General features: G+C 35.2%; 2 protein-coding genes across 2 annotated transcripts in view; both read right to left on the bottom strand.

Moving 5' to 3' along the window:
- LOC139954924 (uncharacterized) overlaps positions 1 to 19133 on the bottom strand; it is a 200048-nt gene that overhangs the window by 130521 nt on the left and 50394 nt on the right. The gene's annotated exons all lie outside the window — the stretch shown is intronic.
- LOC139984543 (uncharacterized) overlaps positions 10663 to 19133 on the bottom strand; it is a 57967-nt gene continuing 49496 nt past the window's right edge. The window contains exons 5-7 of the mRNA XM_071998475.1: positions 15296 to 15347; positions 12354 to 12389; positions 10663 to 10711 (exon numbers count right to left, since the gene is read on the bottom strand). Of these exons, the coding sequence (XP_071854576.1) occupies positions 10663 to 10711; positions 12354 to 12389; positions 15296 to 15347 (137 nt within the window). The remainder of the gene's footprint in view (positions 10712 to 12353; positions 12390 to 15295; positions 15348 to 19133) is intronic.

The following is a 19133-nucleotide window of genomic DNA, read 5'->3' as shown; positions in this document are numbered from 1 at the left end:
ATTACGTTGACAGTTGTGTATAGACTTATAGACTTAACATAACTTTCAAGGATAACTGCAAGCTTGGGGAAAAAATGGTAGCCATTACAAATATGAAGATAACATCTTCAATTTATTACATGTGCTAACACTAACACTGCAGTAGAAAACAGTAAGGAGACGAAGAAAGGAAACGGATCACAGAATCTTTGATTTATTTTTTATATTTTTTATTTTAGTCGATATTGCGATTTCACGGCGGTTCTGAAGGAACAAATAAGTTATAGACTTACTGCTTAAGTATACACGACATTCTAACAATTTGATATTTATTATCGAGGTGTCACGTGAGTGTAAGTCTAAATTAACGTAGTTTTGACATTTCTTTATCCAAGATTTTACAGGTTATCGTGACTTATCAACTCGACTAAGTCATATGTTTGATGTGTTGTCAAGTTTATTGCAAAGCAACAACTCTAAAACTACCTGAAAGTCTGAAACTCGAAAACAATATACAATATTTATTCTGATGCCGTGCTGTACTGACACATTAGGGTCTACATCTTGGCCTTTCAAACCACCATATAATTCCTACAATAAAAAATTAGAGTAAAAATTGTCAAATCAAACTTATTTCTGATGTTTTTTGTAGTCACAAGTTACATATGAATTTGGTACAATTAAGTTACAAAATGGATACCAGACTGCAACACAATTAATATGTTTGTTTTGTTTTTTTTTGACAAAACGAGGACATGTTGTAATGTAGGACAGGTACAATGTAAGGTGTTTTGAAACGAAAACAACAAAACATAGTGTAAAGTCTGTGTTAATACTCTCTAGTAGGATGACGGAACGATTAGCAAATATTGACTTTTTTAAGTTAATCACGTGAAATAGCTCATCGAATACGAACTGTATGGCTAACCAACTATATGAGTTCACATTACCTATGTTCATTATACACACATATCTCTCATTACCTGTGTTTAATCACATGGATGGTAAAAACGGTAAAAGAAAGCACAAAAAAAAACGAAAAGACAAAAGAACCAAAAGGGAATGAAGAAAGAACAATAGAAAGATCTCAAATTACAGAAACATTTAAATTAAGAGTTAATTTTTAATTTGCCTTTCTTAGCAATTTGCTAGTGGAAGATTTCCCCATTAATGGTTACAATAGTATGTGCACAATGAGGGAGGGGATAACATGAATGGACCTGTTTGTTTGCTTGCAAGATTCTTAAAGCTTGGGCAATTAAAGCCAAACATAAGAAACTGCAAAGACATTGTAACAACAAAACAACGATATTTTCATGAAATTCTTACAATGCGTAAAATATTCTGAACTAATTTGCAATTATAAAACCTATGATCCAAGGTTTAGGGTGAATTGTTGTGAACTACTATTGGTCTCAGCCATGAGTAAACTACAAGACCTACCATATATAGAAATAGGATCATTGATTTCAAGCTTCACTACTCAAAATGTTCAGATTTTTATTATCTTGTTCGAATTATTAGTGAATGACATAACAGACTCGTCACTGGATTGTCTTTAATCGGCTGTAATGGAACTTAATGGAAGATACATAACTAAAGTATACATGAATATAAATGTCTAGCTTGCGTAGTGATAAGATAAAGGAGAGTACAAAAGAAAGCCAATCATTATCTTTAAATTCACTGACTAAGCACAACATATTAATTTTATGTAATGATCATATTACGTAATATACATGTCATCGTTAACCATACCAAAGATTATGTTTACAGTTGGCTTTAAATTCCATAGATTATAGAATGAACATTGAACAAAGGCAAAAGGCAAAAGCAAAAACAAGCAAAAAGCACCCCACCCGAACAAAAACAAATAAAAAATAAAACTGGTATATATATAAGTGAATGTAAATGATGCGTAAACTGTCATTACTTGTAACAACAAACTGATACAGGATTATTTAAGCTAATTAAGAAAAAAAAAAGCCTACGTAAATGACGTGGTCTTAACTGGAAATGTCTTGAAGCTCGATATACACCAAATCGTTCTTGATTTTATTTCTCCAGTAAGACAACTTAGATAAAAATATGACAAATGGGTTTCCTAACTTTAAGATAATTAGGTGGGACCAATCAATTGGGATATTCAAATGAAAGACTTCCCCTTGGCAAGAATGACTTTATTAGCTGAGAGGAAGCCTTGGCTCTGATGAGAGGTAAGGGGCCTTCTATATAGATTAGGGATCCACTGGACAGAGTGCTTGCGAGCTAACCCCGTCTGCAGGGTACAGCACAGTCACCGGGTGGTCTCTAATGTAGATAGATTCTCGTGGGATTGTGATCCCAGGTCCCAAATCAAGGTCTCCGCCGGTGTCTAATAGTTTCTCTGTTTTGTTTCTTGGTATTTTTTTTCTGCTTCCAAATGTTGAAGGAAATGGTCTGTACTTATGCCTACCGTTCTAAATGTTATCTGCTTTTATATATTTTCCGGTTCCTCCCACAATTTTATTCACATAAAATCAGAAATGAACGACATAGAAGGAAAGTCAAGAATTTCAAGATAGTGTAACACAAAACTGAAAAAAGCAAAATATGAACTGGTAATATATTTTGAATAAGTAAAGATATAAGAATGAATAATAAATGATACTAATACAAAATAAAAAAAAAAATAAAAAAATGTAATGTTTATTTGATTTGACCAAAAATTTGTGTACTTCGGGTCAACTTGTAATGTCCAGAAACTTGGGTCAACTTGGCATTTCTATTATCATGTGGTAGCGTAAAGAGTGGTTTAGTGATTGGCTATACATTCATTGTAAAAACAGAAATATTAGAGAACTAAGACAAGAATAACACTTAATGCATCTGATTTCAGAACTATTTGGTGCTACCCCTACGTGACATCAGTATGACATTACCATTAAGTGTCAGTATGGCATTACCATTAAGTAACATCGGTATGGTATTACCATTACGTAACATCAGTATGGTATTGCCATTACGTAACATCAGTATGGTATTACCATAACGTAACATCAGTATTGTATTACAATTAAATTACATCAGTATGGTTGTACCATTACGTAACATCAGTATGGTATTACCATTATGTAACATCAGTATGGAATTACCATTACGTAACATCTGTATGGTATTACCATTACGTAATATCAGTATGGAATTACCATTATGTAACATCTGTATGGTATTACCATTACGTAACATCAGTATGGTACTACCATTACGTAACATCAGTATGGAATTACCATTACGTAACATCTGTATGGTATTACCATTACGTAATATCAGTATGGAATTACCATTATGTAACATCAGTATGGAATTACCATTACGTAACATCTGTATGGTATTACCATTACGTAACATCATATGGAATTACCATTACGTAACATCAGTTGAACTCTTACTGCGTAGTATATTCTGAGAAAATGCAGCAAAATATCGTAAATTACATTACAATGTGACATCTGATAGTCCGTTTAGTGCAGGATGCGAGTAAATTTACACATTCACTACTTTAATAATCACTAGTTAATCCGCTTAAAGTAACAAGGAATTATACATTCACTATATTAGATATCAGTAGTTGATCCGTGTAATGTAACAACGAATTACACATTCGATATATTATTAAGCTTTAGTTGATAATTGCAAATTCATAACTTGATCATAACCTACATGCACTTTAATATTACGCAATGGCATTTAATATATATGATAAAGAACATGATTACACATTTGCTATGTCTATGTAACAGCAGTAAACCCGTTCCATATGTCACGTGATTGAACAATTGCTATATGAAGAAGTAGCAGTTAATGCGTTCTTTACATCAACTGTCTACAAAAAAATAATGAGTTCAGCAGAAATGGAAGGCAATGTCCTCTCAAGATTTATGTTAATGTTATTTGAAACTAAAAGACTAGCATCGTTGATAATTAATATCTTCTTGTAAAATATGATTAATAATCAGAAAGGAAAACACGGTTAACCAATGATAAATGATGAGTTGAACACAAACATTGCGGGACGTTGGTAGTTCTCTTCTGGAATGTTCTTCAACGTAAAGCTAAGTGGTGCGGACACGCAGTGCGATGTGAAGGTCTAACTTCTGCAGTACTGTATGATTTACCTTACGGCTGCAAATGCAATCCAGGCCGTCCACATATGTGTTGGATCGACAACTTAACCATATGGTGCGCTGGTTCTGCAAACCAGCTGATTGAAGATGGCAGACGTCGGATTTATATTATTTAGTGCTGTGAACCTCATAATGTGTATGTTCTTTGAGGAGGTCGACTGGCCAATTTGAATTATGACTATTAATCGGTTAATTAAATAAAACAGTCTACTATGGCATCTACAGAGATATTATTGAGACGAATGTCAGTCTATCTGCTCTCTCTCCACCCCACCCCCTATTATCACCTTTCTCTGTCCAACTCTCTCTCTCTCCACCTCTCTGTCTCCCTCTCTCTGTGGAAGAGTACATGTTAGACAGTCTGCTGTTCTTCAAGGAGATACAGCAACTTCAAAAATGTAACCTGGAAAGAAACAAATTATTACTGTTTAAAAGTGTTGTAACCTGGACAAATTGTTGTAGTTAATGAAGGGATGAAACAAAACAACAAATATCACCTGCTACACAAACTAACGGAGACCCCTGCTTCACATAATAACAGTCATCACTTGCTACACAAATTAACAGAGATCCATGCTACACATAATAACAGGCACCACCTGCTACACATACTGACAGAGATCCTTGCTACACATTTAAAAAGGCACCACCTTCTACACAGAAAACACAAATACTCACAAATGCGAGTAAACTTAGATCCCTGATTTTACTATCCGTGGTAGTATTTATACTTGCCGGTATTGAGTAAAGATACTGATTCGGAGGAGTTGATTTACTAGTTTAAATGTTTACAATTACTAGGCAGATAGTGAAAGTACAGCTTTCAGTGTTGTCCCTGATTTCACTAACCAAAGTAGTAACATTACATGGTCAGGCATGTAAACGTACTAATTCATATTTATAGTACTGATATGGTTGTTAGTAGATATACACAGATGAGCGATGATAACAAACAGAAATTTAGAGTTTATTTCTCTTTTTATTGAATTTGTAAAGAACACTTTAATATTCCAACATCTCAAAACACAAATACCATGTTTTTGATAATGAAGTTCTTAAGATACATGTGATAATAAACTGATGCTGTACTTCCCCATGACATACTAAACCTCTGACAATAATCAAGCAGCAAAATGCATGAGAAATTACGATTAACTTCGAAAGAAACACAACTGCTACTGTGGTAAAGTCAGCTGACAAAATCCATTTTCTTAGGTTCTTATAAATATTGCAATAGGTCTCTAAAGTTTTTTGGCAACTTTTACTTAAAACAGCAACTTTATGCACTTAAACTCAATGAGACCTCACCGACACATTTGCAAGGACAAACCCTATAAACTGAATTAGGTGAAATACAAGAAACACAGATATATGACTAACACAGATAAATAAACAACCATGAACAAAACACAGATTTCTTTAAGTATGCACATCCTGCAATGTGATACTGTTAGCTTTTGATTTAAACAAATGCAATAACAGAAAACTTATATGTATTTTGGAACTGTTGAATCAGTTATGCTAATCATTTGGTAATCAATCAAGCTTAAAAAAATCAATTAATTCTGGCCTTGACTTATCTTTACTTTTGAGATCAAATCAGGCAAGCTCAGACTGAAACACTAATGCTGGTTTTTATGTAAACCAGCCCTTGCTTTATTTTGATGGTATAATTTAACCACCATGACAAATCACACAAATACCGACCTCTTCCTTTGCAATGAATCTCTGAACATGCTTTCCATCCTGTTATCCCACAAAAAGATTTCTTCTGATTATCCAAAATTCAGAAAAAGTCCCCATTCTACGTCAAAACAAATAGAAATGTCTTCTCTCGACAAGTACATAAGTGATCTAATTCAGGCAAGAAATATTGCAACAATGTGCAACAAAAATGTAAAAGTAACGACACAAAAAGATAAAAATCCTCAGGTAGCAAAGCTTTGCATCATGTAAACATTAAAAGTCTTTATATTTTGTTACGAAAGTTGCAACAGATCTTGGGATCTTTTTGGATTTAAAGCCCACTTACAAATCCAGGAAAAATAAAGTCTTGTTACGTTTCTTTGGGAAGCTGATGTTGAATGTATAAAAGGTGGCAATCAAGCATTCAAACCCTTCCATGATTGAGTCTACTTCACACACAACTTCGTTCTCCGCCTAAATCTGAATGTGTTTTGCACTTAGGTGATTCGGTCCTGATCCAATGGCGCTGAGGACAGAGGCCCGACGTTGTCAATCTTTCTGAACCACAGGTGTGGAGATAGTTCTTGCCATGTTTCCTTCTTATATGTTTTTTAGAGAATTGACAATACTATATGAGGCTTCACAATGATTAATTCCACAGAAAACTCTGAAGTTCTGTACTCCTGAGTGGACTATTTGAAGATGGTTAAGAAGGTTAATTCGAGTTCTGCTCTCATATCTACAATGGCAGCACCTGAAGATGCCTGAATGCTGTGTGTACACTTTTTCTGAATCAGTAAGACTGAAAGAAGAAGAAGCCATTCTTAGCTGAAGACTTGAGAAAGTATTTCAGTATTGTCACAATTGACCAGCTCTTCCAGCTAAAATGTTCAATCAAATCAGGGAGGCCAATTAAGAATGTACCAACTTTAATGTGAAGAAATCTTGCTTGCCCTTGAAGTACAGCACCTGTTTGAAAATGAGAGGCATACAAAAGATTTGCATTAAACAAAGCAAAGGCACTACCATGGAAAGTTAAACTCTAATTCAAGTGCTTTCATAATGTGCAATTTAACAGAAACAGTTCATTAGTGTTGAACAGGAGGCCAGGTTTAGTTAGCAAAGAAATCCTCCTAAAGGAGTCTTCGAAGTCAGTGACTCTTTGTTGGTAACTGTAGTGAAATATATTTATCATGACAAGATAAGGACACAAATGATTGTCTGGATTTGCAAGAAAAGGCAATCAGGTTTTTTAAATTCAAAGTGGCTGTCAAATTAGGCACCTTGATGCGTAGTACACAATGTGCACCACATGTCTATGCCAATAATATAAAACAGCCACTATAATCTAGAAACACAGGCCTGTACATAGTACATGTATCTTACAGTACTCAATTACACTTGAACACTGACCTGTATGTGTACCTTATTTACTAGGGTAAGTCTATAGTTAAAGCTGTACACTCATCAATCCAGATGATTCATATTCTCCCAACATAGTTAAGCTTAGCTCTTCCTCGCACCCCCACAGATTAGTCTCATTCCCCCACAGCTATCTTTCTAACACAACAAGTAGCTTGCCAACAATTTTCAAAGAATACTGTATCCTGAGTACCTTGCAGTAATTTGAGAATGCTGTACAATGTTTTGTGCAGTTTAACCTAGTAGCCTTGTTCACATTAAAGAACGCAAGAGCGGTTATTAAGTCCGGGAGGAGGATTATATCAGTTAACTTAGAACAAGACGCCTTAACATTTTAGAACGATTTAGTTTCATAAGTCGGCTTGCACGATTAACATACTGCGCAGGCTTGAAAAGGTTATATCAGCTGTTCAAATTTCCCTGTGGTTTGCTGTTGTTACATGTGCTGTACTAATTATACTACTCCGTACACCTCTGCACATAAAAAGTTTACTGTATCAAACCAGGGAGTTGTTATCAAACCATTCCGTACCACTACCAGTACATGTGCAGCACGTGTGCATGTAGAAAATGTGAGGAGCGGAACTGTGGGCTATTGTGTGAGTTTATGTACACACTATACGTACACACCTTACCGCGGATTGAGACGATAATCGTTTCTTGCAGTTAAATTTCGTCTGAATTAGTTGTAATTATGCAATTATGACTTGAAATGTGTTAAAATAATCTTAAAACTGTCTATCATATGAATAAGTGCAACTTGTGATGGAAGGTAATAGGTTACATTACATATGTTCATGAAAATCGATTTCTAGCGTTTTCTGGGGTTTTACTTTTGCAAACCTAGCGTTTTTTGGGCATATGCCGCTGGTAACGCTGACTACATTGTTCAATTCACAGTAGTTACCACACCAATCACATCATAATAATGTGTCCAATACTTTCACATACTACTTTTATAACTTGGGCAGTACGTGTAGGCCTAAGCTGGCGGGCTTATTACAGAATCACTTATAATATGCACTTGGATCCTACATACGTTCAATGCAGTGCATTGCTGCAGTGCAAAGAAAACGTCAAACTAAACGTAAATTGCTTAGGCCTATGGAGATTGCTTCCATAGCATACAGTACGCCAGTAGTCATGTGATGATCATGTTGTTAGTAATATTTTTCCGCCATTACCTTTGACTATTTGGAAAGGCGAAATTCGCTTGTTGCCGTGTATTTCCGCAATAATACTAACTTTGCTACACTAATTGGGCAGCTTGTTGTAAGCTGACTTTGTTTGGAAGAAATGACTGGTTCCAAAATCAGGCATATCAATGCAAAAGCTTTGTGTTGGGTTAACAACGTTGTAGTTGAACCATGACTCAATACGTTAGGCTAACCGCAGAGTTTAACACGAGACCTCTCCCGATAATGATCAGTAAGATGTTCAGAATAATGTGATATAATTGCATCAAAATTAGAAAATATTTATTTTAACTACCTAAAAATAACAAAAATCATAGTACTAAACAAAACACATGACAACTTACCTTGATTTTCCAAAATATCAACAAATATGTCCATAAATTAGAAGGAGCAGTTGTGTCTTTTCGTGCATGTCTTGGTCGTTGCGTCGCTCTGGTACTACATAGTACTAACTGAATGGCATGGGCAGTACTTCTACGAAGGCAGTTCGCACAATTACGAGGCGGGTAGTTTAATCGCTATGTAGAGTTGTAGAATCACTAGTTGATCACTCTTCATACTTGGAAACAATCTGTAAATGTACGTGTCACGTTAGTATTTCGACCAACTACAACATTCTTAATCTACTCACGATGAGCAACTTCGTTCACATCGTTTATTGTAAGCATTAAGGAAATATCGAAACTCAATGCATGAGTAAGTTTACGAATTACATCAATGAGTTGACTACCTTAGAATTCGGCGTCTAGCATCTGTACACATTGCCCAAAGTATTTTCAGTCCTGATTAAAATTTGCAAGTACATGTATGCGCATATTTTGTGAAATAAGAGTCGCACTACGAGTTGAGGTGCATCCCTACTCATTAAGGTATAACATCTTACTAACAGACGAGTAAGCAGATTTTCTGTGTATACATACTGACAGAGATCTCTGCTACACACAATAACAAGCATCACCAGCTACACATACTGACAGAGATCTCTGCTACACACAATAACAAGCATCACCTGTTACACATACTGACAGAGATCCCTGCTCCAAGTAATACACGGCATCACCTGCCACATGACCCTGACAGAGATCCCTGCTACTGGAATGGATTTTGTTACTGATCTCTTTGTGAGATTTTATTTAGTGCTATGAAATATTTAGTATAATTCATCGTATTCATTTGAATTATTGATAACATTTTGATTTCAGTTGATACGAATGATTTAATTATACGCTCCATGTGTTCCCTCTGACTGATGGGTGTTATGATTTGTTGTTACGTAATATGTCTGTTGTCTCTGCCTATCAAATAAAAGGTATCAATATGTGACAGAAGGAGAAATCAAACATTAGTTTTAACGTATATTAAGAGATTCTACACAACACAGCAAAGAGCTGATTTTTGAGTCATAAAACTTGACCGACTTAATCAGAGTACCATATAATAATAACAAAAACACTACTGAACTTTATGTTGTTGGACCGCGTTTAAGATCCGATTTACTCCGTGATTATTAAATTTGACTATATTTTATGACAGTAATATGACAACTAAGATATCATAATTAGCTTCAAATATGAACATACTATTATATCTATTATATCGGATTACGCGCCATCGCTACACCATCATGACATTATTGTTTTCATGCATAAATTAGCTCCTTTTATCTACTAGTTCCTTTCTAAATATAATTATGAAATTTAACACCATTATTCTCAATTAATGTTAAGAATAATTGCCAAAGTATGAACAGTTATTCAGGATGAATAGTTTAAGATCCGTGATAAGATCATTAAAATTGTTATTGTTTTTATTAGCTCACTTTTGAAGTCATTTTGAGCTCAATATTATAAGCAATATGCAAACTTCAGTTGTTTGCAATTAAAGAGGCAAGCGATGCGTGGTACAACAACATTCCATTTACTCAACAGACCTAGGCGGACATGTGGTTATAGACATGTAAGGTGGAAAATTTGATAGTAAATTATCAGCAATTAACACGAACTCTCAGAAAATTCCATTTTTATATATATTTTTGATTTACGTTGATCTTGAAGATTTGACGAGCTTTGTTCGTCAACTACCATCCATCGATGATCTTCAAATTCATGTTCTATATGATTAAATGTAAGGATGTCTCACGAAGATCAGTTGTTGTTTACTTATGGAATATGACTTAGTATGAGACAAACTGAAAAAGGAAATATTCGATATTCTTACTTCTTCATCCGTATCATCTTCCGATGAACTGTAGGCTCTGTAACCCTGCAAGAAAGAGAAACAAATAATAATACATTACTTAATAAAACAAAGGTCATCCTTATTAAAGTGCGCTATATCCCTTAGCCAGTCCTCCACGTACATCGAAAATACTGATTTTAAAACTTTTGAGACTCAAAAATTTATTTGGAGGAGCATTGAACACCCATTTAGAACTCACTTCCAACATTATATAGAGACAAACAATTACAAGATTGCAACAAATTCAAGTATTGCGAGTTTCCGTTTCCTCCAAATACAAATAACCAAATGAGTAAAGTTGCAGATATGCGATAACTTCTTCAATGACGTCAAGCATATTTAACGCACGGTAAAGTCATCTCATATTGATGGGAATGTTAATTCTAAACAGGGCCTCCTTATTGATAATTTTGAAAGTCATGTTAGTTACTTTCGTTGTTGCTGGATATAAATTTAAAAAAGAAAAGTAAAGTCACCTAGCAGGCTAGTGGCAGTGCCTACCTTTAAATACTTTAAATTAGGCTGATATGTATGTTGTATATATCTATGGGAGAAGGACGGAGGTTACACATTGCCATAAATATACAGGTAGCGAAAATGGGGAAAAGAGATGGAATAATGAGAAATTTGACGTACTTTTGCTTGAAACGAGATATCAATAATAGTTGAAATTGTCGCACATTGTAGAACATACGAAAGTGAATCAGGTTTGGTGTCACGTGTTGCAAATTATTTGACAGATATAGTTGTTTTAACTGCTCATGTTCACTCTATTGTTTTGCCTTTAAAATGGACATAAATCTAACATTTCCCATATGAGTTGCAGAAATAAAGGAAAACGATGAAAGGTTTGTGTATTTATATTATCATATCGCTATTCTGAAAAATAATGAATGAATGTCTCGTAAAACACGAATTACCTACTTTATATTTCTTATTATATGGTTAGTTTCTCTGTACAGTAACAATATAGCGATTCTTTATTAATAACGATTGCAATCCGGACGTTGAAGGGTGAAAATTGCAGCTGTATATGACAATATTTTAAACGTTTTTGAAAGTGCAATGTTCGACATCCACTAGTAATGTGCTTCCTTTATCCATGAACGTGAAAATAGCTACAGATCTAATTAATCATTATTGTTCCTGCATCACCGTGGTTACACCTTACAGTTATGTCAAAGATGTCTATATACGCAATATATCAAGATGTATTACAACTTATAAACGATGAATGACTTCTAAAACTCTGCAGAAGAAAGTTGATGGACCAAAGACGTCCATGCAGAGATGGGCTAATTTATATTTCCATCCAACTTTGGGTAACATAGTCTAGTTTTAGACATTTATTTTTTAAACAATCTACCTAAATCTTGTAGTAATTGAAAGTCTATCCGTTTCTTTATTTAGCATTTCTTTGTGTGCGGAAGGAAGATTATTTAGGCAGTATCTAAACTTGACATTGAGAACAGTGCTATCAGCAGTACGTGATATAAATGTAAATTCCCTTTTCGATACACATTAGTTATAAATCTTTCCTGCCTGATGAGAATCAAATTATAATACTCATTGGTCTTATTTCTTTTGTACTCAGTACTTGACACCTCCTGCCTGTTACTAAATTACCGTTACCAAATAACAGAAACTAAGTCTAAGTCTCTTTTACCTCCTCTCCTGGTAGATTTCCCCACCCGTCGCAAGCCTGAAAGGAAGAGAAAGTTTATTATCATGAGATTTTAAAATTGTATTTAGGTAAATATGACAAGGCGAAGCAAAAAATGTATAAGTTAGAATGATATATGTTCCCAAATATCGCAGTAGACTTCCTGGCAGGTTAACGCACATCTGTATTGAGCACACTTAAGTCAATATAGGAGACAGACTCGTCACTGTAAGATGCACGGACTTAATAACATAAATAAACACATCAGATTTATAGAGAAGATAACATTAGCTTTAAACCCGTTACCAAACACTGAGTAAAACCATTAAACACTGAATGACGTCATAATGATTAACTTCTTACTGATATGATCAGATGGATACCATGGGCGAGAGGATAACGAGAAGGAAAAGAGGGCAGTATTCAACGATAGAACTATTTATATTATCCCCGTGGTTGAATCGATGTCATGTACTAACAATGTTTAATCTTGAATATCCCATGAATCAGTATTTTGGTTACTCTCCCCCTCCCACCCCACTCCATCTTATATGATATGTTGCTATCGAATATACCGTGAGCCATCCTTTAATGATATCCATGAAAGTTACGGAGATGCAGTTGAAAGATAAAATCTCGAAGAGCAGTAACAAGGAAAGATAACGATAGTTTAAATATATTAGAGATCTGTGTAGATCTGTTATTGTTGACAAATTTCATGAAATGTCTTGGAATTATATTAACCCTTCAATAATCCTTTAGTCATTGCAGTGTAAAGACAGTACACATTGCAATTATTTCTTAAATAAAACATACATATGCAGTATACATTACAAAACTATTATACCCATAACATTATACATGTATCAACAGGAAAACGCATTGCTAAGTGGTAAACATATGTTTTTTCATATAAGGCTACTCTCTTTGTCTCATTCTGTGTTCCATCTTAGGCAAATTTAGACCAGGAAGGGTTGACGGTTTGTTAATTTGGAAATTAGGAGTTTGTTATAGTAACCAATACGCTCTGTATATTTCTCAGAAACTATGTGAGCTCAGTATTGCATTATCTCTATGTACTGACTGGTCTCGGACTTTGTTTGGGTTGCTCATATACTCTTTAGAACTCTGTTCGGACTCGAGAGTGCCATACTTTGACCAAGTAGCCTAGGACTCGGCTCGGAATCAGGAATAAGGGTGTTTTTTTTAATATAAGATACACTTATACTGTAAGATACATACATATTGAATAGTTCTGATGGAAAGAGTAATAATAACAATAGGAACCATGTGAGGATACAAGGCCAGGATGTTGCATTATAGTATCGTCAGCGTTTAAATATAATTATGAAGATACAGTTAATTGACCGGGTGGTAATTGTTTAAAAATCAACCACATTACCAGTTACTTTGAACACCACACCTCTCCCCCTATCTGGCCCAGGCTCCACCAAAAACCGATTTTAAACACAGTAGTTATTCAACAGACGAAAGAAATAATGCAAATATTTTAAACCATTATTAGCTCAGATTCACCGTTGCCATTTTTTGTATCATAATGATTCTGCTTATTCATAGTACTGTACATACAGAATATGGTACACAAAGACGTTTCTTGAAAGTTAAATATTATCTTTTAGTTAAACTTTTAATTGGCACCTCTCCTTTCATTTTGCTAGTATGTTAAAGTACAGCAAATTGATGAAATGTACCTCAAAAACAAACTAGTTTCTTTGTTTCAAGCTTCAACCAGATCCGCCCGTTTGTATATAATCCAACTGGGACCACACATTTATGTCAGTCATATATGTATATATATATATATATATATATATATATATATATATATATATATATATATATATATATATATATATATATATATATATATATATATATATATATATATATATATATATATTTATATATATATATATATATATATAGATATATATATATATATACATATATACATATATATATATATATATATATATATATATGTATATATATGTATATATATATATATATATATATATATATATATATATATATATATATATATATTAACATATAATCAATAGGGATCCCTCAATTCCCGATACAACTAAAACTGTTAGAACCGAATAACATTTACTAACTGTTGTATTGCTGCGTGCAGTGACGTCAGACGTAAATATTGTAGAAGTGTAAAGTATGCATCGACATGTTCACCCAAAAAAATTTTCTTACTGAGACGGTGTGGAAGAGAGGTAATAGATTTCTTTCGCATTATATGTTTTCATCTGTCTGAATATTCTCTATTTTAAAATTTAGAATGTTCATTGATTACAAGGCAATTAATTATATAAGGAGGACACATGGGGGCAGGGGGGGGTGGTGGGAGGGTTACATACAGAGAAAGAAGTACAACAATAATTAGGAAATAGAACGAAAGTGCTGGAGTACAAGCGTGTAAGGGAACCTTCATTTCTTGTTGTTTAATGCCCCCCCCCCTTATTTTATTTGCAGCATACTTCGTCACAAAGGTTGATGACGTTTACGTTGAATTGTACGATATATACATCCTGGAGAAATAAACCTCTCATTGGACAAATGAACATTAATCTTTAAATATATTTATCGTTACTTCAGTGTGGGGAGCTAGCACCTCCCTCCGCACCCCCCCCCCTCCCCCAAGAGAATCTCTAAGGAAGTTTTTCTTATTCTTTGATATAATAATTAAAAATAACGAATCTAACCAGAGCAAGTATGCTATTACGATAATTAAGCAATGCATATATTTTTTTTATGACCAATTGTCTTTAAGTGGGTTCAAGTTCACTGAATTAGACTTATGTTGTTTTATATTTACTGGTAAAGTAATACAGAGGGCAGCTTAGCTCAAATAAGCAGACCAGAATGCGTTATGAGCAATAGCTGCTTAACGGTGCACAATCTCTTACCTGCCGGTCTGTAGATTCAGGCGACAATCATCAACAGCTCCATAGTTCCATACTGATGAATACAATGAACGAAATTGATGAAAATGCAAGTGCAATTTAAATCCTTTATTTTTGGAGGGTGGGGGGGGGGGCTGGAATGAAATATTAAACATTATATTCACCGGATTTATGTTGGCCCTCGATGATACCCTCATATCAGCTGAGAAATCAATCTGGTTGATTCCCTTAAGTTTTATCTTATCAGTTTACTATCATTATCATCTCAGTAATATATCTGATCAGTACAATCATTATATCTCAGTAAGAATACCGATCAGTTTACTATCATTTTAATCTCGGTTTATTACCTCATTAGTTTACAACCAATATCCTCTTAGTTACATAACCAATCAGGTTAGAATTGTTGTCATCACATTAGCATAACTGATCAGTTGTACACTTATCCTACATAACACATGTGAATCAACTCAAATAGGAGTAAATCTTGAACTAAATTAAGAAGACAAATCATGATAGTCGAGTATTCGATTTTCAGATCAAGAATAATCATCCATGAGACGATGAACTGATCAGAGAAACCTCAACATCAGTGACGTCATTACAGATCATGAAAGTCAATAATTCAAATGTTGATAATAGAAAAATAGTATTTGGACTTATGGAGCTACAATCCTAGACAAATCATCGTCATAATCACGTGATCACATTTCCAATGTCATGAGAGTATGTCAGTTGTGTAAACTAAGGTTAATATTTCTTGTTTTTAGTCACTTCCTTAGGTATGTTTGTTTTTAACTGTATTAAGACTATATACATCAATCTCTCTACTAGTACCTTATATGGAAGAGGAAGTTATGTATAATCTAACATCGTGTTATTACGATATCATATATCTGATAATATCTTATATCTTATAATCTTATATATCTGATAATAATCTTTTAATCTTATATATCTGATAATAATTTATTATAAATCTATACCCCGGCTGTCACATTGTACCACATCAATTATCATTGTGTAATGTAAACAAGCATCGTAAAGTTACATGCGATGCAAGTGAGCCACTGATCTCTACACATTAGTGGAGCTGGAGCGAGCACGTGTATTTTAGCATTCGAGTGCGCTGTGGATCCCATGAGTTTTTATGCACAGTGTGCCGCATGGCTTGGACCAGAGGGATAAAGGGAATATGGTTCACGATAAAAATAGAACAAATGAAATAAAAATCATTTAAAAAAGGACGCCCAGTAAGCCTTTATTATTATATTGTGTTGGATCAATCAAACTGAGCAGACTTTACACTTCTTCAAAACTATTTCTGATCAAGACTAAATAAACGTAATAAAAACAAAACTGATTGTGTAAAAGTTTCAATATTCTTAACTTGTTTCCTGTTTCTCAGTAGCAACTTGTAATTCCGTTGGTCCATACTAAACCATATATAAGAGTTTTGGTTTTGTTGCATTTATTCTGTCCACGACCTTTGACACTTTGTGTAGCTTTGAACGCACATCAAATGTCATGAAGTACCAACATCCACCCTTGAAGTGAATTTGCAATGCTTGAATCACAATCTTGTGACAATTACTGATATAAGGTCCCTTCCAGTGAATTTTTAACTCATCGGAAATGTCTTTCACATCACGTTTATTGGTCGAAGTTTTCGACCCACCACGAACACTACATATTTTCTCAATGATACTCCCCATGCTCTCTACGATGCTTTCTGGGGGGCTGCTGCAAAATATTTTTGCAACAAGTTCAACTTTATCATAAGGTGTTGTGCTAACATCATCTAAGGTTTTGCGATTGCGGTACAAGTTTAAACACAAATTGTGAATCTCCTCCCGTGTGCCCCGCAGGATGCATACATGTCAGAGTTCGTACATCAGAAGAAGACAACATGTCAGACTCGTTTGTCACTTTTCGCGCCCGTAACAGAATAGGCCATAGGGAGGCTGCCTTCTCTTTCTCCTTAATTTCGGCAATGAACTCGGGAGTGAAGCGGGTATTCATGTTTGTGGTCATGTGATCTGATAAAGATGCGCTGTTTTGCAGGAGATGATTTAATTTGGTTTCTAAATCAGGTTCTTCATGCTCATCATCTGCACCACGGGACCTAGTTTGTCGTAATGGCATATTTATTCCTACATCAGAGAGAAGGACTGGATGAGTTTTGAAAATGCATTTTTGCAGATCTGCTTCATACATTCGGTACGTGAGAAGTGCATCTTTTCCTTTGTGGATGAAGTCCTGCAAGGCTTGAAGAAACTCTTCAACTGCATTTAATTTCGACCAGATTAGGACGTTGACTAGTTGCAATGTTTTATTGAGTTTACCTATGATGCTGTAAAAGTCGCAACATGATAGCAAGTTGACCACAACGACTATGTCCCTTACCCTACGGAGAAGATCACATGCATCCGGTTCCCGCTGATCGTCACCCTCTGCCACTTTTTCAAGAACCTGACGAACTACCTGATAGTTCTCAATGAAGTTTTTGAATACACCGTGGGCATATGCAGCGAATCTGGTCTCGCTAAACCATAGTGGTGCCTTGAAGTCGAGCTGAAGTTCTCTGGCCTTGTCTATGGCCTGTTCAAAAGTTTTACCGAAGGAGAATTTTGACAAAATGGATGAAATGCTGTTACAGGTTTCGTCTATCCATTCACATTCTTTTCTGGTGTCCTTATCTGCGAGTTCAAGAAGGTGAGCCGGGTCCCATGTAAAGCCGACGTTCTCATCCAAATTTAGTTTTTCTTTTAATTTGGTATGAACACCTAGATGGAAATACTGGCCATCAAAGCCGAAACCCGCCAGCTGGTCGTTGTCGATTGAATACTCTGAACAGAAATACAGCAGCGATATCATCTGTAATCCCCTGTCCATGACGTTTTTTCACCGACGTCACGCCAAGTAAAACTGGACTTAAGAGAGCCTCCATACCAGGCGTGAATAATATTCCCGCATACATTTGGCCTGTCCGTCGCCTGGCTGTCAGTTTATCTGCAACTAGTCCAAATGGAGGTCGAGCCTTGGTTGCATTTAATGGCGCAGATATGTAATTTTTTATCTGGTTATCAATGGCATCGGCGAAACAAGGTCTCATTTGGGAGGGAAATTGACGCGAGTGATTTACGTTGCCGATTTTCACTTTCGCATCTGAGAGAAGTTTCAAGTTAACCTCATAGTCAGCGAAGGGGCGACAATATTTTAACAACCGATGTGACTGTTTGCCTAGGGTGACACCCACAGCTTGCTCTTGTTTGCGAGGTTAATTGCAACTTTTCGTTTTCGTCATGTTGTATCTGTAAATTATGAACGTGTGCCTTTGAGCATGCATGTCTAGCAAGAGATCGCTTCAAGTTGCTGAATTCGGTTGGTTGAGGATGATTTGTAAAATCTACTCCATTGGAAAAGTTATACTAGAAATTACCCGATCCAGCGCGCTTTGACACTACTCGCTGAGCAGCAAACATCACAATATAAAGTATTGTTGTCTTCGTCGGATGTCAACCCGGCCAAATCACATAACCGACGAATACTCTTGCTTGCTTGCAGTAGAACTTGTAGCGCCTCTATTTCTTCAGTATAATCTGCAGTGGGTTCTCGACGCTTATCGTTAGATTTCAGGCTGCCAACTTCAAGTTTTGAAAGCTTTTCAAGGACTTGGTCCAACTTGGCTGATATATTTGACACCTGATTGCTTGCACTACATGCAGGCCTACCAATACTAGTTCTTGGATCATCGCTCACAGTCAAGCTGGTGCTCTGATTCTGAGTTCCATCGCTATCATCAATAGGTATGTCTGTTTCCATTCCCATGATTTCACAA

This window comes from Apostichopus japonicus, chromosome 17, assembly GCF_037975245.1.
Source record: "Apostichopus japonicus isolate 1M-3 chromosome 17, ASM3797524v1, whole genome shotgun sequence".
Lineage (NCBI taxonomy): Eukaryota > Metazoa > Echinodermata > Holothuroidea > Aspidochirotida > Stichopodidae > Apostichopus > Apostichopus japonicus.
Note: the sequence above shows the minus strand (reverse complement) of the source record. Positions and strands in the feature narration are given on the sequence as shown.